At 49.9% G+C, this 17524-nt stretch overlaps 2 protein-coding genes across 2 annotated transcripts; one reads left to right on the top strand and one right to left on the bottom strand.

Annotated features, from left to right (window-relative positions):
* Positions 1-2509: 2509 nt before the first annotated feature.
* Positions 2510-8030, bottom strand: DNALI1 (dynein axonemal light intermediate chain 1). The gene is made up of 6 exons (XM_019490230.2): positions 7870-8030; positions 7493-7635; positions 6927-7096; positions 6083-6261; positions 5352-5516; positions 2510-2850 (listed from the first exon to the last, which is right to left on the bottom strand). The coding sequence occupies exons 1-6, from the start codon at positions 7948-7950 to the stop codon at positions 2815-2817; spliced, it is 774 nt and encodes a 257-aa protein (XP_019345775.2). The 5' UTR covers positions 7951-8030; the 3' UTR covers positions 2510-2814.
* A 225-nt stretch (positions 8031-8255) lies between these two features.
* On the top strand, positions 8256-16014 carry SNIP1 (Smad nuclear interacting protein 1). The gene is made up of 4 exons (XM_006264885.4): positions 8256-8539; positions 9588-9690; positions 11045-11625; positions 12292-16014. Exons 1-4 carry the CDS (start codon positions 8382-8384, stop codon positions 12551-12553), a joined length of 1104 nt encoding a protein of 367 aa, XP_006264947.2. The 5' UTR covers positions 8256-8381; the 3' UTR covers positions 12554-16014.
* Positions 16015-17524: the final 1510 nt, after the last annotated feature.

The following is a 17524-nucleotide window of genomic DNA, read 5'->3' as shown; positions in this document are numbered from 1 at the left end:
CACTAGGAAACCATTGATAGCACAGAACAGACTGGATGATCAGGCTGAAGGCTGGCCCTTCAGAGAACGTGGAAAGTGACTGAGACGTACTTGGTGTCCCTTGTCCAGTGGCGGTTTGGGTTTTCAGTATCCAAAAACACTTCCCAATTGCTGCGGGACGATGCCACTTCCTTTCAGAGTGAAAAGAACTTTAATACAGTACGCTTGGTCTAGCGCTATGCAGTTGGTCCAGTAAAAGACATCCCCCCCCCAAAAAATGTATGCCTCTTGCATGTTTCTGGTACCATCACGGCTACAACAGCACTCCAGCCCCACTACTTTAGTACAGAACTATGTTGAGGACCTCGGGAGAAGGCAAGTGACTGCACACACACCACTCTCTTGATGGCAAGGCATTTTAAAAACAGGTTGATAAAATTTGGATAGGAAATGACTAAGGATTGAGGCTTACTGTCTTGGACTCCGGGAGAAAGGGCTGGAAGGGACCTCAGGATGTTGCAGGAGAGCAAAGAACTTTGTTATCAGCACATGGGACCTTTAGTCAGTGGGACTGTAATGCTAGGTTCGCTCTCCCAAAAGCAATGCAGGTGTGTGTCCCTCAGCCAGTGATTCTCAACCAGGGTGCTGCGAGATCCTTTCAGGGGTGTAACACAAAGTTACCATCGTGAGGTGTGCAAATGTCATTCACAAGCTAAACCCTAAGATTTCAAGCAAGAATCCAAGATGCTTAAACCATTTGTCTGACCTGTTGTGGACTAGCTGAGTTCTTTGCAGCAAAATAATTCCTCCAGCATTTTTCTGCACTCAGAGTGAAAGCAAGGAGCTGGCATTTTCCACGCGGTGTCTTGAGTCACAAAAGATTGAGAACCACTTCCCTAAGCTATTCCACCCTTCTGTTTGAAGTGAAGGCTGCGCAGACTTTTCACTACTTTAGAAAACTCTCACAATCTCAACAGTCCCTGAGGAAATTACCTCTGCTTTTGCCATTAGAAATAGAGATGAAAGTAAAAATTCAGGCTTCAGCTGAGATGAAAATATCACTGTGCTGTGAAATCCTAGGTATGGATGACTAGCTTTCTTACCCTGTGGTAATTTTCATTCTTCACTTGCTGGGCAGAGGACATTCTTTATTACCAAAATGTAACCGGAAACTTGGTGTTCAGCAGACTGTGTCACAAGATTTGCTTAAAAAGTCATCTGGCAAATTCTGAAAGTTTTTTTTTCTTCCCCCCCATCAAATTCATATGACTAAAATCAGTCGCCTTCCAGCATCTGGCTGTATGTAGCTGGTGAGTTATACAAGCACTTCAAGCAGAAGTTTGAGTTGCTCCACTTGAGACGACACATAGTTGGATGGGCACCAAGAGAGTCGAGTCCAAATTGAGTTTTAACATTGAACTCTTTCAACACACCCTGGAAAGCGCCAATCACTGGATTTGGGTCCTGTATCATTTGCTTTTTTCCTTTTGAGGCTTAATTTTGTGACTTCCTTTTCTGGTTTTAGAGGAAGAAAACCCAGCCCAACTTCATGAGAAACGTCTTCCCAGTTTTCTTTAACTTTTCACTGAGATTAGTTCTAGCATCTGATTCCTCCCTGTAAGTATGATCCGAGGCCAGTTGTCAAACTCGAGGTTTAGAACAGTTTGTTTAGCCAGCAGGAAGAAGGAGAGGCCCGACCCAAACACAATTCAGGTAGAACTTGCAGTGAAGACGGTAGGCATTGCGCGTTCCTGGTAGCTGTCGTCATCTACAATGTTTAAGGTTAGGTATTACTGGAAGCTCTGAGGATTTACCTTCGGTCCTTAAGTCAGATTTTAAAGGCTCGGCTGCTGGAGTCTCGGGGCAGTGGCTGTCCGAGCATGTTCTTTCCATTGTTTTTATGGCAGCGGTACCCAGATGCAGACTCGGCTCTGTGGGGGCCTGTACAAACACCTTTCCCTGAACTGAGGAGTTTCTGATCTCGTGACAAGCAGGGCAGCTGCTGCTGTAGCTGATCACATGCCAGCACGTGTGCTAGTGGTGTTCAGCGTGCAGAGCTCCTTGCTGGGTGTCGACGTTTGCAGCAACTGCAAGTAGCAAGCAAGGAGGCGCTGAGGCAACAAGCACCTTTGTCAGAAGGTTCAGTAAGGACAGCAGTGCCAAAACCGGGTGTCAGGGGTGGCACGCTGCTTGCAAGGAAACGAACCGGTGTGTGGAGAAGCAGTGAGCTTATTCCATGGGACAGCAACCCTGGAGCATGTTTGAAAGAGCTCCCGTCCCCCATCCCCACCCCAAAATACACACTCAGCTCAGAGGACAATGGAAGGCAAGACGGCCCCTCTACCATTCTGTGCGCGTTGCTGCAGGGTGCTGAGTTAATGGCAGGGGCCTGAGTCTGGATCTGCCACCGCCCCCAGCAATACTTAGCTCTATGAACATGAGTATATGAATGGTGCCCCGCTTGCTAGGAATCCTGGGCTGTCTGTATGCTCCATAAACATACTGGATAAGAGCTTGGAAGAGGCAGTGACAAAGGTAAAAAACTTTATTAGTAAACATTGTTTTAAGATCAAGCTACAGAATTGCAGAGACCATTCCCAGACAGCTCCCCATTCCAAGACCTGCATGCTCAGGCACTGCTGAATGAGGTCACAGTAATTAGAAAAACAGTTGAATCTTTAACTTATAAGACAATGAGCAAAAATGTTTCCAGTTACCCTTCAGCATGAAAGCCAGGGTCATGTTCCGAAGGAGGCAAGTCTTGGTCACCAAATACGAGCTGTTTGTTTTGCAAAACAAGCTGTGAGTGCTTTCTGAAGGGCACCACGATGGCACTTACTTCTTCGGTGCAATGATGCCTTCAAGCTGGGCCTACAAAGCAAAATGACATTAAAGGTAAGGACAAGTGTACACTTTTGCTGCATGAAAATGGATGGGGGAGCTGCTGCTGAGGAGCATAACCACTGCTCTACAATCTGACTTGTATCTGTAGTGACATGAGCTCAATTGGCTTAAATTTGATCCTGAATGAAGCAAGGTTAAAGTTGGAGCAGTTCTGCTACACTCGACTGTTACGGAATCGTGCAGACCGAACAGCTGCAATGGGATTCTTTGATAGTGAAACAATTGTTACATATGTCTCTACCCTAAACTCTGATTAAAATAAATCTAAAAGATAAACCCCATGCTGCTGAAAAGCAATCAATTGTCTGCTTTAGTTCCACAGTGAGGATGCTGGGGGATTGTTGCAATACTCCCAGGGAAGCAGGCCAAAGGGCTCTTTATTATTCCTAGTTATTTCATTCCTTGCTCCATGTTTTATAAATTAGGTTTTCATTCCTGGCATGCAGGCTTGTTGCGTTATGAGTAGAAAAGAGCTGGCCTTGGTTTCATGCAATGAAAGGCTTGCTTTATAATGTAAAGCACTGAAAAGGAAATTAAATAAAAGCTGTTGAAATAATGCTCTGAGTTTGCTAAGTTAGACATTTGGCTCTGTGGGGTTTGGAATGCAAGTTCCAACTCTGGGACAGAAGTATCTGGGAACAACAGAGGTTTTTTTTTAAAGCCATGGAGATAAGTTACTATACTAGATGAAGGAACTTGCTACCAATGCATAGGGAACGTGTGCTGAAAACTGCACAGGACCCATAGACTACCCTCATCCCTGAGCCATGCAGGATATGAACGCCAGTAAGTGGTCCACGTACAGCTTTCCAAGTAAGTCTAGTTCAAGGGAGCTGCGTGGATTTAGCGGCAAGATATCCTTGGCCAAATGCCTGCTGTGCTTTGGATCCACAGACAGTGCCGGATGGTCTGAAGTTAACTGATATTGTCTGAGCAAGTTAAGGGTGTAGGCGGGAGAAGGCAAAGGAATGCCAAAGATAAGCAGCTCAGAGAGCTGAGTAAACAGATCTAGATCTGTCCAGGAAGAGTTTGCATTGTTTTAAATAAACCATTTTGCCACAAGCATGAGTTAATTTTTCAAATGCAAATAAGTGCATTATCCTGGGAGTAGTTAACACACGCCCTGCTTTCATCCTGATTGCCAAAACAGGAGCGCTGTGTTACACAGTTGTTCTGTCTAAGAACGGGATTTCCATGATCCACAACAGCCAAAGGAAGAATGTCTTCATTACAGCCCTGCTCTGACTGCGTGCACCAGCAGCTAACTGGAGAAGAGGAAGGATGCTACTGATGACAACACAAGAAGTACGTTCTGAACCAAGCCAAGCAAACACTTGCTACCCTAGGAACCCAGGTGATGAGCCTGCACCGCTCCAGCCTCCGTGCTGCTTATGATCCATAGTGCCTGGAAGCCCCAAGACAATGCAGTGATGCTTCCCACGTGGATTTTGGTTCTGTTGCTGTTGAAAGACAGGGTTGGAAAGACAAGTATGTGGTGACTCACTCGTGGGATACGTTCAGACCTGAGCTGCTCTCCTTCCTGGGCTGCTAGTGGAAGGAAGCACAAGCTGAATTGAGATGTGCGGCACAAGCACCTATCTGAAAGCTCAGCACGGTTCTAGTGTGCACCAGGCAGAAGGGTTTGCTCCTGCTACCCTTCCTTATCTGGAAACCAAAGGACTAAAGGAATGTCACTTTACGATTTGTTCCCTATTACAGCGTCTTTTCTAAGGTTCTTTGCAACAAGAATCCTCCTGACCCGCAAACATACAGCAAGGCCTCTCTTGCCAGTGATGCCTAGCACCCAGTTCCCGCTGCCTGCTGTTACTTGGGTGAGGTCTTGGATAAGGATGGAAGAAAAGGCTCTATTGTGCCAAAAGACAGGGGTTTCATCCTTCTGGCAACTGTTCTCTTTACCGTGTCTCTTGGTGCAAAGAGAACTGTCAAGGTGTCAGACCAATAGCAAAGAAAGTCACCCTGTGGTCCTGGTTTGACTTCGTGGGACATCCTGTTCTGTTTTTAAACGGCTTTGAGGGAGCAGTGCATTCTCAGCAACTTGGTATTTTCTGCTCACAGCCACCTAAGGTAACTCTCAAGTCAGGTGCATGCAGGAACTTGGTCCTTGAGGAACTATCAGTGTTCAAGTGCAAACTCTAAGATCACCTAAAGATCTGTAAGCCTAAACTGTCTCTGCATCTCAGCCCCAGCTGGGCCTAATGTGTTCCCCACTCAGCCAACTGATCACCAGAAGGCTGGGCTCACTCGAGCTACTATTGCGATCGTCTTCCTCCTACAGAAGCGCGGGGAGGTTTGAGGGTTCAGCGAAAGCACAATGTTAGTGTCAGTTAAATTGGAACTTGGGCTTTTTTTATTTATAAGAAAGTGAAACAAAGACGCAAACAATATTTCCGTGTCTCCCTATCTTCCCACCACCACTTGCAGGTGGGAGTGGGGGTCTCTTTACTGACCTTCAGCTGCTGATTGGTTCGTTTCAAGAACTGGACCTCCTCACCATGCTTCTTCTCCTCTACCTGCCGCCTTTCAATTTCACGTTTTTCAACAGCTTCACATTTAGCTTTTTGCTCATTCACTTGTCTTTCCAGCTCTCTCTTCTCCTCTTCCAACTCTGCAATCTTTGAAATGAACACAGATCTTGCTTGCATTCATTGTTACACTTTGGGAGTACAATTAAGACACAGCTGTGTGTTTAACACTCTATGCGGCAATATAAATATTATATTATAAATAGGCCGGGGGGGGGGAGAAAAAGGTTTGTTTGGATGAGCTTTACTGCCATCCAGTGGAACCAGAAAAAACTGAATTGAGTGGAAAATTGAAATAACACGTTTATCTGTGAAATGGGAAAGTGACTCAAATGTAAGAAATGGGGATTCATAGATTCATAGATGTTAGGGTCAGAAGGGACCTCAACAGATCATCGAGTCCGACCCCCTGCATAGGCAGGAAAGAGTGCTGGGTCTAGATGACCCCAGCTAGATACTCGTCTAACCTCCTCTTGAAGACCCCCAGGGTAGGGGAGAGCACCACCTCCCTTGGGAGCCCGTTTTAAAACACCTGTCAGACTGCTCTAACACCTACGGCAGAATGTGATCTACCGAGCCTGAAAGACCGGGTACAAAGGTTAGCTCATTTCTCCCCGTGCAGAAAGGAGCACGCGGGAGCGAGCAGCCCCAATTACCTTTTTCTCCATATCTGCTTTGCCTTGCTCAGCCTGTAACGCCTTTCTCATGCCAAAGGCAACGCTGCTCTCGTACAGGGTCTGGTAGGCAGCAATGGTCATTCGGATTTCATCTCGGACCCGATGCAGCAACATTCCCCGCTCTATGCAGTTAATGGTAACTTCACGGATAAGTTCGTCTTTAAGCAAAAAAGGGCGGAAGTGAAGATGAGAGGGGGAAACGGATGTGGGCATCAGGAAAAACAAGGGCCTGAAGCAGCCCCCTGCCAAAGTTCCCACAAGAACTATAACGACACGGAGGCTTCTGAGGTCAGCGATTAGGCCTGAAGCTTCTTACTGGTAAAAAATGAACAGATCATCGGTAACAATCGGCACTCTCCCTACCCCTATGGCTGGTGCCTTCCCACAGTGTCCCGTGCTGGGCTGTGGCAGGCAGAGGACTAGCACGGTGTCACTGAAACGTTTAGCAAACTGCCTGGATTCATCTGTGAGTTACTGCAGCATCAGAGCGATGGGTCTGAATAAGTCTTTCGCTACCAAGCGAATCTGAAACAAACCCTGCCGATGCCCTGCTGCCACAGTAACGTCCTTGTAGAGCTTGCTTGTTCTAGCAGTACACCTGCGCGCCTGGGACCGACCCGAGACCCACAGGTGCCCCTACACGCAGTAGATGGTAATAACCTCTGTTCCCAACTGGCCGAGGCTGGACCACAGCCCACAGTATTACTGGGAGATCTCCATTTGCCATTCCCCCGAGCTCGTCTACTCGGCCACTTCCAGTGTTTTGCTCTCAGTCCCATGTGCCTTTGGCTCGTGCTGCTAGGGATCGGGAGAGCTCACTGACCGAAGCACTGCGAGTACAGCTCCCTGCGGACGGGGCAGATCCCGGTTTCTCGAGCCTGTCTTTGCTGCAGCTTGAGGTCCAGCTCTTCCTGCAGATGCAGCACGTCCATCCGTGTGCTGGGTGTACACGACACTTGCTGGATCCAGAGCTGATTGTCTTCCACCCATTCTCTGCACCACAAAACCAGCACGGATTTCATTATTAGACATTCATCGCCGCCTTTACAGCCCCGTCGCTGTAAGAGCGCTGGCCGCGACCAGCGACCGCTCGGGACCTGCCTCTGCAGGGGATTTAACCAAGCAGATCTCCGAGCAAATGGGAAGTGCTCGTTTCACGAGCGCCTCGGGGTTGTTCAGACGGCCGTGGCGTCCGCCCGGGGATGTGTGCTGCCCGGGGCAGTGGCCGGAGAAGGGCCGCGGATGCAAAGATCACAGGAGCGATCGGGCGAGAAACGCTTCGTGCGGCCGACGCGGGCCGGGCCGCAGGAACGACTGGCCGCGAGCCGGGTCACGCGCCGGGGCGCGGGGCGGCGACCCCCCCGCCCCTCCCCCCGGGGCCGTCCTCACCGCGGGGGCAGGATCGCGTTCAGCACCTCCTCCGTCTGCTGCTTCGCCTGCTCCGCCGCCGCGCACGGAGACCGCGCCTTGGGCGGGGGCGGCACCGGGCCTGGCACCGCCGCCGGCTGCGACAGCGTCTTCAGCGCCCGCGCCTGCCGACCCCGCCGCACGGGACGGGACGTGAGCTGCGACCGTGCCCCCGGCTGGGCCTGGCCCCCCCGACCTCCCCCAACCCCCCCCCCCCCACGCTCAATCCCTGCACACCCAGACCGCCCCTCCCCCTCGTGCTCACCCCCCTGCCCCCCCATACTCACCCCCTGGACCCGCCGACCTCCCTCTGCCCCCCAGCCCTCCCCTGTGCTCCCCCCACCCCCATGCACGCCCACCTTGGGGGAGCGCTTGTCGGCGTTGCGGGTGACGAGCGCGGGGGTCTCGTAGCGCACGAGCGAGTCGGGCGGGGGGATCATGGCGGCGGCCCCAGGCCCCGGCGCTGTGTACGGTCACCATGGCAACCCGCCCACCCGCCAGCCGGGACGCGTCGCAACGCCTCGGCGCCGTGACGTCAGCACGCTGAGAGGGAGGAGAGGGCGCATGCGCAATGCGGCCCTGTCCGCACGTGCTACACCTGGCGCTGTTCTCGGGGGGGGGGGGGGGGAACGCGCCCTCCCCTCCTCTGCCCTCCCCGGCGGCGCGAGGGCGGGCCCTGAGGCAGGGCCGCGGGGCGGGGCCTGGCTCCCCGGAAGCGCCGTGCAGGGGTAGGTCAAGCGGGAGCACTTCCGGGTCGGCGGGGATCCCTGGAAGCGGAAGTGGGCCATTGCTGCCGTTCACCTCCGGAAGCGGAAGTGTGAAGGCAGCATCCGGATGCGGCGCGGTGCCTAGGCCCGGCCCGGCCGCAGCCATGGAGGCGGCGGAGCTGGAGCGGGGCCGCAAGAAGCGGCGGCGGGAGGAGCCGCGGAGCCCCCGGCGCGCCCGCTCGGCCCGCGGCAGCCAGTCCCCGCCGGCCGACGAGGGGCGCGGCCCGCACCAGGCCGCCCGCAGCCGCGACAGGGCCAGCAGGTACCCCTCCCCCCCCCCGGAGAGGCAGCTGTGGCTACGGAGGCCGCAAAGGCGTTTCCCGCGTGTTTCGCGAGAGCAGGTCCACGCCGGGGGGGTTGGGGGGACGGGACACCGGGGCCGCGGGACGTGTTTCACTTCCTGTCGCCTCGTCCGTGTTTTCCCGACCGGACACAGCCCTGCCCTCCTTCCTCGGCCGGCCGGCCGTCTGTCCGCCCGTCGCGTAGCGATCAGCAGCGCGGCACCGTGCCGATCCACGTCTCCCCGACTCCGACCGGTTTAAAACGATCCCATCTCGAGCACCCCCCGCGCGCCTCTCTCACGTCAAGGCGTTACAATAAACCTGTCGGCGGTGACGGCTGGCGGGGGTCTCCGCGCCGCGGACGAGGAGCCGCTGGTCTCGGTCGTGCTTTAAAATGTTTAATTGTGGAGAGGGGTGTCGGCGGGGAGGGGTGTCAGTGGAGCGCTGGGAGGGGGCCGGCATCTCCCGGCGGCTACAAACCCTGTCCCGGCTCCCAGGCGAGCTGTACCCGCTCCGTTCGCTCTGGTGCCCAGGTCGCTCCTTGGCGTTGGCAGCTTTTCCTCCCTCTGAGGTTGACACTCGCGGCGGATTGCAGGCCGTCGTCGCGTCCCCTCGTGGCCGTGGCCGTGGCCGTGCCAGGCGACACGTGCCGCAGCTTTCCAGCCCCCAGGGTTTGCCCGAGTCCGTCCCCATCCGCGCCCCGGTGCGGATGCGCTTTTCGGGAGTGCTTGACCCCGCCTGGCAGGTGAGGCTTTGTGGTCGCGTGAAATCTCCGTTTCGACTGAAAGTGCCTCGTTTGAGAGAGACGTTTACGGTCGCCTTTTTCGCGGCCGCCTCGGCAGCTTCGTGGTCCTGCGCTTGCCTCGTCCACCTGCCTCTCTCCTCTGCTCTGAAGCCTCCAGCTTGTTAACGTCCATTTTACTAGGTCAAGCTTCAATCGCTGCTTAACCGCTGCACAAACGTACTTTGTCTCTGCGTGACGTGGGCCAGACAGCTCAGTTGTGTCGTGTTTTGTTCTGCTTTGTTAAGATCACCGGGCAAAAGAAAAAATAAATCCTCCAGTCGAAGAAGCAAGTCTCCTCGCAATCGAAGAAGCAGAAGCCCTCATCATGTTGTGGTCAAAGTAAAGCAGGTAATATATTTAACGGGGAGGTCCTGATCCTGCTTGTTACTTTGGCTATAACCTGTTGAAACCCCAGGGGTCCTGTGCAGCCATACAGAGCAGGTGTGCGGGTTAATTTGTAGCAGCAGGATCTGAAGAAGGTGGGGCGACTAGTTTCTTACTTGATAACCACGGTTTTTTTCATAGATTGTAAAGTCGGAGGGACCTCGGCAGACCATCGGGTCCAGTCCCCTGCACCAGGCAGGAAAGACACCTGGGGGTCAGGTGATAGTTTGATCGTTCGTAAGTTTAGAGTGTAGTTATCTTGCAGCAATGGGCAAAAGTACAGCCAGCTCCATCACAAACTCTGCCTCGAATGTTTGAGCGCTTGCAGGGATTACCTGTTAATCTGGCCTCTGTCACTCATGCAGCCTCGCCCTTTAAGCTGGTCCAGTTCCCCAGAATAGTGTTGACACTGGGGGAGGGGTGTACAGCACAGCGCAGCGTGTAGCGTGTTGAATTGGGGCCTCTCGGCAGCAATAGAAAGTAGTAGGATGCTTCCAAACAGGCATGTGCTTGCTCTTCTAAAGGAGATCCTTCCCTCTCCTGTCCTGTTGATTAAATCACTAATCATTTAAAACTGGAATTGCAGAACAGTGGCATTTGTGTGGGACCCAAGATTTGGTGCATTGGGAAATGAGGTGATTCACGAACAGATTCTCTCAAAGTTGTTGGTGTATTAGGATAGTAGGAAAATTTGTGCTACTGAGTTTTGGGTGGGGAGTAAGACGATGAGCCAGAAGATCTCCGAAGGAGTCGTCATTTCTGCAAGTGTCTGTAGTGTGGAAAGGAAAAGGAATAAGGAAATTTGAGAGTGTTTCTAAGTGTTGTGTTAGTACATATCAGCAGTAGAGTAACACTTGTTAAATTTGGCTGAATTAGTGTTTTACCATGTGTGGAAGTGACAGAGCTGTTTGTTATCTAGTACTTTATTGTGAGACTTCAAACTGTGCTGGCCAACGATACTTTTTGCCCTCTGCGTACGCAGCACCTAACATGATGGCACCTGAATCATTTTTGAGTTACACTAAGACAGAACAGCTAAGAATTAAGGAACTTCTGATTTTAGAGTAAAATCATTTAAAACCAATTCTGCCTGTGTTTCATTTCTGAAACTTGAGTTCACAATTATTTATTCAGTGATCATTCAGTCAGTCATGTTATCAAAACTTAATTCAGCAAAAGTCTGTATACAGCGTGTGTTGAGTCTGTATGTTTTCTCATATTAAATTGTGATTTGTTTTTCTAAAGACTAAACAACATTCCCTGCCTTTTCTTTCTCCCTTAATTCTGAATAGGTCACTCTAATGTCTTTTTGTTCCAGGAGCGAGATGATCATTCCCGCAGAGGACACGACGAACGAAAGCACAGAGACCAGCCCGAACAGGAACACAGACGAGAGCGAGACAGACACAGAGACCATTCGGACAGAAGGAAAAATTCCAGTGAAAGGCCTGGAGGTCGAGGTCACGAGAGAGAGAGGGATTCCCAGAACCTCCGTGAGCAGCAAGCAGAGAGGGAATTTAACGATGAGAGAAGACGTGAAAATCGACAAAAGAACGAAGCGAGCAACCCTGAACTTGGCAACCCTGAACTTGGCAGATCAGACAGTAAAACTAAAGACAAAGAGCCAGCAAACAAAGAGAAACCAAGCTTTGAACTGTCTGGCGCACTTCTAGAGGATTCAAACACTTTCCGCGGCGTCGTGATTAAATACAGCGAGCCCCCAGAAGCTCGGATTCCAAAGAAACGATGGCGTCTCTACCCCTTTAAGAATGACGAGGTGCTCCCAGTCATGTACATTCACAGGCAGAGCGCTTACCTCCTGGGCCGGCACCGAAGAATTGCCGATATCCCCATCGACCATCCATCTTGCTCCAAGCAGCATGCTGTGTTTCAGTATCGGTATGTATTCACTGCACCCGTCTGGGGGGAAGGTTTATGCTGGGGGCTAAAAGTGAAAGCAGTTGTGTTCAAGATCCTTTTCATCCAAGCAAAGCTGTAAATGATGCCTCCTATATCAGCAATAGCTGAATGCTAGTACCAAATAGTGTGTGCCATTTTAAGCAGCAGTCATGTCTTTCCTCGCATCTAACCATAAGCAACCTTTAAGTAAGGCAGGTTGTAAATCGGGCGTGCAGGTGAGCTGGTGCAGTAGCTGGAGCGTGTCTACACTGCTTCCGTGCTGTGTTTGGGGAAATCATGATACAAGAAACATGCCTCACCTACTCGTGCTGCCTCTGGATTAGCCACATCTTGGAAGTGATCCAATGTTGCCATGTTAGAGGAGCCCACAGCCTGTGCCCCAGTACTGGTCTGGGGCACGCTCATTGGTTGGCACTCAGAGCTCTTCTAAGATGGTGACGATGCTGCATTTTGAGGGTTGGTGCAAGTGGGCAAAGCATGCTTCCAGATGGCACTTCCAAGATTGGCCTGGAGCCCCCCGCCCAGGCAAGGAGTAGCACTGGGGTCAGGGAGCTTTTTAGCAACAGTTGGCCAAATGAGTGCATGAAGAGGGCAGGATGCATTTCAGGATTGTAGGTAAAGAGGTGTCTTTTTTGTTTTTGCCAGGCTTGTGGAGTATACGCGGGCTGATGGTACAGTTGGCCGCAGAGTAAGGCCTTATATCATAGATCTTGGCTCCGGCAATGGTACTTTCTTAAATAACCAACGGATTGAACCTCAGCGTTACTACGAACTGAAGGAGAAGGACGTGCTGAAGTTTGGGTTCAGCAGCAGGGAATACGTTCTTCTCCACGAATCTTCAGATAAATCCGAGGCAGACGCGAAGGAGGAGGAAGTGGAGGAAGAGGAGAAGTCTGACAACAGTTAACGGATCTGGAAGAGATTCCAAAAGTCTTTTTTTGCAGTAGAACTTGAAACTGGTAACGAATGTTGGAGCATCATAGCACTGATGCTGCTTATTGCCTTAAAGTCTTTCCTTTGTTGCTCATCAGTTCTTGTTTTAGTTTGTTTTGGGGAACTCCTGACCGACTTGTATTCTGTCATTAAGAACCTTGTTAAGCTTATCCGGAAATCCGCCTTTGTTTTAAGCTGATTATCTCTAACGAAGAAGGCGGGCACCTGCAAGTGAAAGCCTTGGAGTTGAAGTTATTTAACAGATTGTAAAATAAGGTCCTACAATGATAAACCGCAGAACAAAATAGCAATTTTTTTTGGCTATTCTTACAAATTTGTTTGTCAGCAACCCATTTGAAATCACCACTTGACTGGAATCCTGGGTAGAAAAAAGTGGTATGCTTTGTCACCTGTCCAGTTACTTGATACGATTTGTTGAATCGTACGCTTACACTAATCTCGTAGCAGAGGACTTGACTGGGTTGTTTGTTAAAAGACCAGGTGTGATGCAAAGTTTTCTGTTTCTCATTTGAGTAGGCAGTTTGCTTTGAAAGGACTCTTCAGGAACGGGCATTTCCCCAGAGTACTTGCAATAGGCAGTGAAGCTTGAAACAACAAGGAAATGCTTCCTTGGGTTTCGGTTATGATACTGTGGCATGGTGTCTACCGCAGCATGTTGCTACCGTGTCTTGAAACTGTGGCTGGTAGAGGCTGTCTGGTTTGAAACTGATCACTTTGTTGTCTTGACATCTCCACTGCCCCACGAGTCCTTTCACTGGGATGCTGCATTAAATACCGATGGTTTCCTTGAGGCGGTGACAACAGTGTTTCAACCATAGTTTGCACTATTTTTAAAAATTCTTTATGAAAACTTTGTACCGTTGTTTGTCTGAAATAACTCTTGAGCTCCTGTATGAAACAGAAAACAGTCAAGACTTTATCATTGTGAAACCTGTTAGAAAAAAGTCCGTTTCTTGGAAACATTTAGATTTGCTTATATTCAAACATTTTTCTCCTGAGTTTTACTTTGTGATATAGGAAATACAACTTCAGTTACTAACTTTCCTCAGTTGTAGCTGTGTTCTGTGGGTGCATATGGTCTTCATATATGTTTATGTATATACTTATGTTGTGTATTATGCACATAAAACTAAGGTTTATGGTGTAAATATGGGTTGTGATGCAGGTTTTCAAACGGTAGGTATAAGAATGTGTTTTGAATAGTGGGATCACCTTTATACGCTCTGGGGTTTTTAAATAAAGAACTTTTGTAAATTTTGCCCTACCTGCTTTTAGCTGTAACATTTTTCTAGTGTCCATGCTGGTTTTTCTTTATATTCCCTTAAATCGATATAATATATATTTTAAAGGAAATCCTTTGAATACAAAGATGGAGAGGGGAAAAGCTAATATAAAGCATATACATTGTCTGTCACTGTTACATTAGCAAGGAAGAGCGGGAGAGAGATGTGTGGTTGAGCAGGAACACTTGCGTCCCTTGCTAATCAAAAGAATGTGTTGTTGCTGTAGTACTGTCTCTTCATGGAAACTGAACTACCAGGGTGATGAGATGAGATCTGTCTTGACAAATGGCATTCCTGTGACTTCACGTCTTGCAGCGCCATATCCTCTGTGTGTGTGTGTGTGTGTGTGTGTGTGTGTGTGTGTGTGTGTACACTTGGAAAAAGGGGTGTTTGTACCTCATTACCCTAGCCCAGACCAGCACCGGGCACACTTCTCATAAGGCTGGGTAGGACCTCTCACTCTTGCCCTTTGGCAACCCCCAAAATTGCCAGGTTCTGGTGTCTGTATCCTGTGAGCACTGTATTGCCTGTTGGTTCTTTTGTCATGTGTTTGCCTTCTGGGTACTATGGTCACCAAAGACATCAGCTTTGTCATGTCGGAACCTACCTGGACACATGTGAAAATGCAGCAAAGCGGAGAGGGGGAGACCAATATGTGGCTTCTGCCCTAGTGTGGTGGCTACACCCAGCGAACCGCACATCCCATGTCTGATTTCTGGTTGTGCTGCTTGATGTGTTCTGGAATGTAGGCATGCCCACCGAGGACGGTCGAAATGGCTGACCCATGGCACCGTGAAAAATGAGCCGTTTCCTCTAAACCTTTTCCTCCAGCAGGTATCATCAGCATATTTAAATTGATCTTAAATTTTTAAAGATTGGCTGAAGATTTCTGTCTCATTAGGAAAAAACCAGAACGCGTAAAACTTAATGTAGCTCAGCACTGCTGTCTTGTTAATGAACGTAACCTGTTTGAATACATTACTCATTCCCAAAAGTGGCACAGAGCTTACAGATTCATGGCTGTGTTATAAAGGGGAAGGAGACTGCTGTCTAATCCAAAAAGGACTTTTCATACTTCTTTTGACTTTGTTTCCTTTTTTGTTGTACACGTCCTAAATAAGTTGCTCAACTGTGACCCTGTATTGACTGGCTTCATGCTGAATCAGTGTCCAGTCCTGGGGCTGGAAACAATGTAAGTGTACAGTACTAGATTTAGGAATTTCACTAGACGATGTACCATGTTATTTTGTGAACAATCCTTTTCTGACTTGACGACCACTGTGTACAATAGCACAAAACTACCATTCTGGTATTGCTGTCCTGCACTGGGATATTTAAGACTAGATCGAAGTGGCTGGTTCTGGTGGAGTTCAGGGCCTGCAGTACACCAATGTTGAGAGTGGTGATAAAAACCAAAGCCCTATTTTTAGCTGTAATGCAACGTCCCAAATAGAATCAAGTGCTTTTCTTGCCTTATTTTTCAGTATAAAATCTCACGGGCTCCCGATGTTGGGTCCCGAACACGTAAGCTGTCATTCTACGTATACTTGAGCACATACCTACAGTCCTCACTTTGCATAGTGTTATGCAGCTGGTGTGCTTAGGTGTTTGCAAGACTGGGCCTTCGCATTGTCCTGCTGCGGTAATTCTTTCCATCTCCCTGCTCTTGTTTTTGTATGAGCTAGACTTGTCCCTGTCAGGGCACGTGCCAACTCGGTAACTGCCAATACAGTCTGATGCTCCATTTCAAGCATTTGCCATTGGCGATTTAAAGCATTGCTTCAAACATCACCTCTTTGTTTTATGTCAAATGGACTAACAACGCGTACTTTTTAAAATGATCTCTAAGGTAGTTCTGTTTGGTTGCCAACTCTAACCCTAAGCAGCACAAGCATGTATATTTTGTAATGTTTTTTCCATTTGAAATCAAATTTTGCCTACAGAAAAGCTTTTGTTTTGCTACAGTATGCGGAAATGCGCGCCAGTTGTATCCTCCTTGAATGGTTGTGTGTACATCTTGCTATGAATGGCACATTATCTGGCATACAGTATGCTCCCAATGTATGTTGTTTGTATCAAGTGACATGTATAGAACTAATTTTAAATTAAAATTCTATAATTTAGTTTTAAATGGTTATGATTGAATGGTATCAACAACAAGGCAAATACAAGGGTGTTATTATTCACGCTGCAGAGACCCTAGTCTGGATTAGGGCTCTACTGTGCTAGGTACTGAACAAACAAGCTCACACCTATTCATAGATTCATAGATGTTAGGGTTGGAAGGGACCTCAATAGATCATTGAGTCCGACCCCCTGCATAAGCAGGAAAGAGTGCTGGGTCTGGATGACCCCAGCTAGATACTCGTCTAACCTGTCTCTTTGTACCTTGGCGGAGATGAGGAGCACCACTGAACATATGTTTTAATAGGTGAAATCTTTCCACGCCCTTCCACCTGGGGCGGTGGATGGTGTCCGAGTGAGTTGAGAGAGGTGGGAGTTGAGGTGGCCCCTGGGCTTCAGAGAACAGCTGGGAAGAGCAAGGCAGGAGCAGGCTAGAGAGCAGACAGATGGGAAACCTGCAGGTGAGGTAACGGGACCAGCTGGCGCGGTGATGCTCAGTGAGTGTGAAGTACCTTGAGATCCGTCCAGGGGGGCCACGCAACCCAGAGAGCTCAAGCAAAGCCACAGCTGTGCTTTCTGACATCTTTGCACCAGAAAAAAAACAGCTCTCTTATTTTTCTGCAGGCCAAAAAGAGTGAAAAGGAAGAGCTGGCATCTTCCCAGGGTGCCTCAAGTCCAAAAAGTTGAGAGCGAGTGAGTGCAGGAAACCATCTCTGCTGCGGGATGCGGACTTCAGTACTGCTGCTCCATGGTCAGCAACCAGGGGCCTTTAACAAGCCCGAGTCCAAGACCTGGCCCGTGCTTCATAGATTCATAGATGTTAGGGTCGGAAGGGACCTCAATAGATCATCGAGTCCGACCCCCTGCATAGGCAGGAAAGAGTGCTGGGTCTAAATGACCCCAGCTAGATGCTCATCTAACCTCCTCTTGAAGACCCCCAGGGTAGGGGAGAGCACCACCTCCCTTGGGAGCCCGTTCCACACCTTGGCCACTCGAACTGTGAAGAAGTTCTTCCTAATGTCCAGTCTAAATCTGCTCTCTGCTAGCTTGTGGCCATTGTTTCTTGTAACCCCCGGGGGCGCCTTGGTGAATAAAACCTCACCAATTCCCTTCTGTGCCCCCGTGATGAACTTACAGGCAGCCACAAGGTCGCCTCTCATCCTTCTCCTGCGGAGCAGGGGTGATTTTGCTGCAGGGGATGCAGTCCCATCGCCCCCGCCCCCGCCCCCAGGTGTTCTTGCTTGGGACCAGCGCCGCGCACTTAGCTCTGTCCACACTGGTAATCGCACCGCAACTGCTGCGTGTTCGGATTAAAACCGGATAGAAACCATCCCTGCAGCTGCTGCACGTTTCCTCGCGCCGCCTTCAGAGCGGGTTGGCTCTTCCTACAGCTGCACGGCCCCTTCTAGCCCGAGCGCGAAGCCGGGAGCCGCGGGGCTGCCAGGGAGCTCCAGAGGTCGCGTCCGGCCCGAGGCAGCACCAGCCGCGTCGCAGCCGCCCTGTACACACCCAGCCTC

The sequence above is a fragment of the Alligator mississippiensis genome, chromosome 6, assembly GCF_030867095.1.
Source record: "Alligator mississippiensis isolate rAllMis1 chromosome 6, rAllMis1, whole genome shotgun sequence".
Taxonomy (NCBI): domain Eukaryota; kingdom Metazoa; phylum Chordata; order Crocodylia; family Alligatoridae; genus Alligator; species Alligator mississippiensis.
Note: the sequence above shows the minus strand (reverse complement) of the source record. Positions and strands in the feature narration are given on the sequence as shown.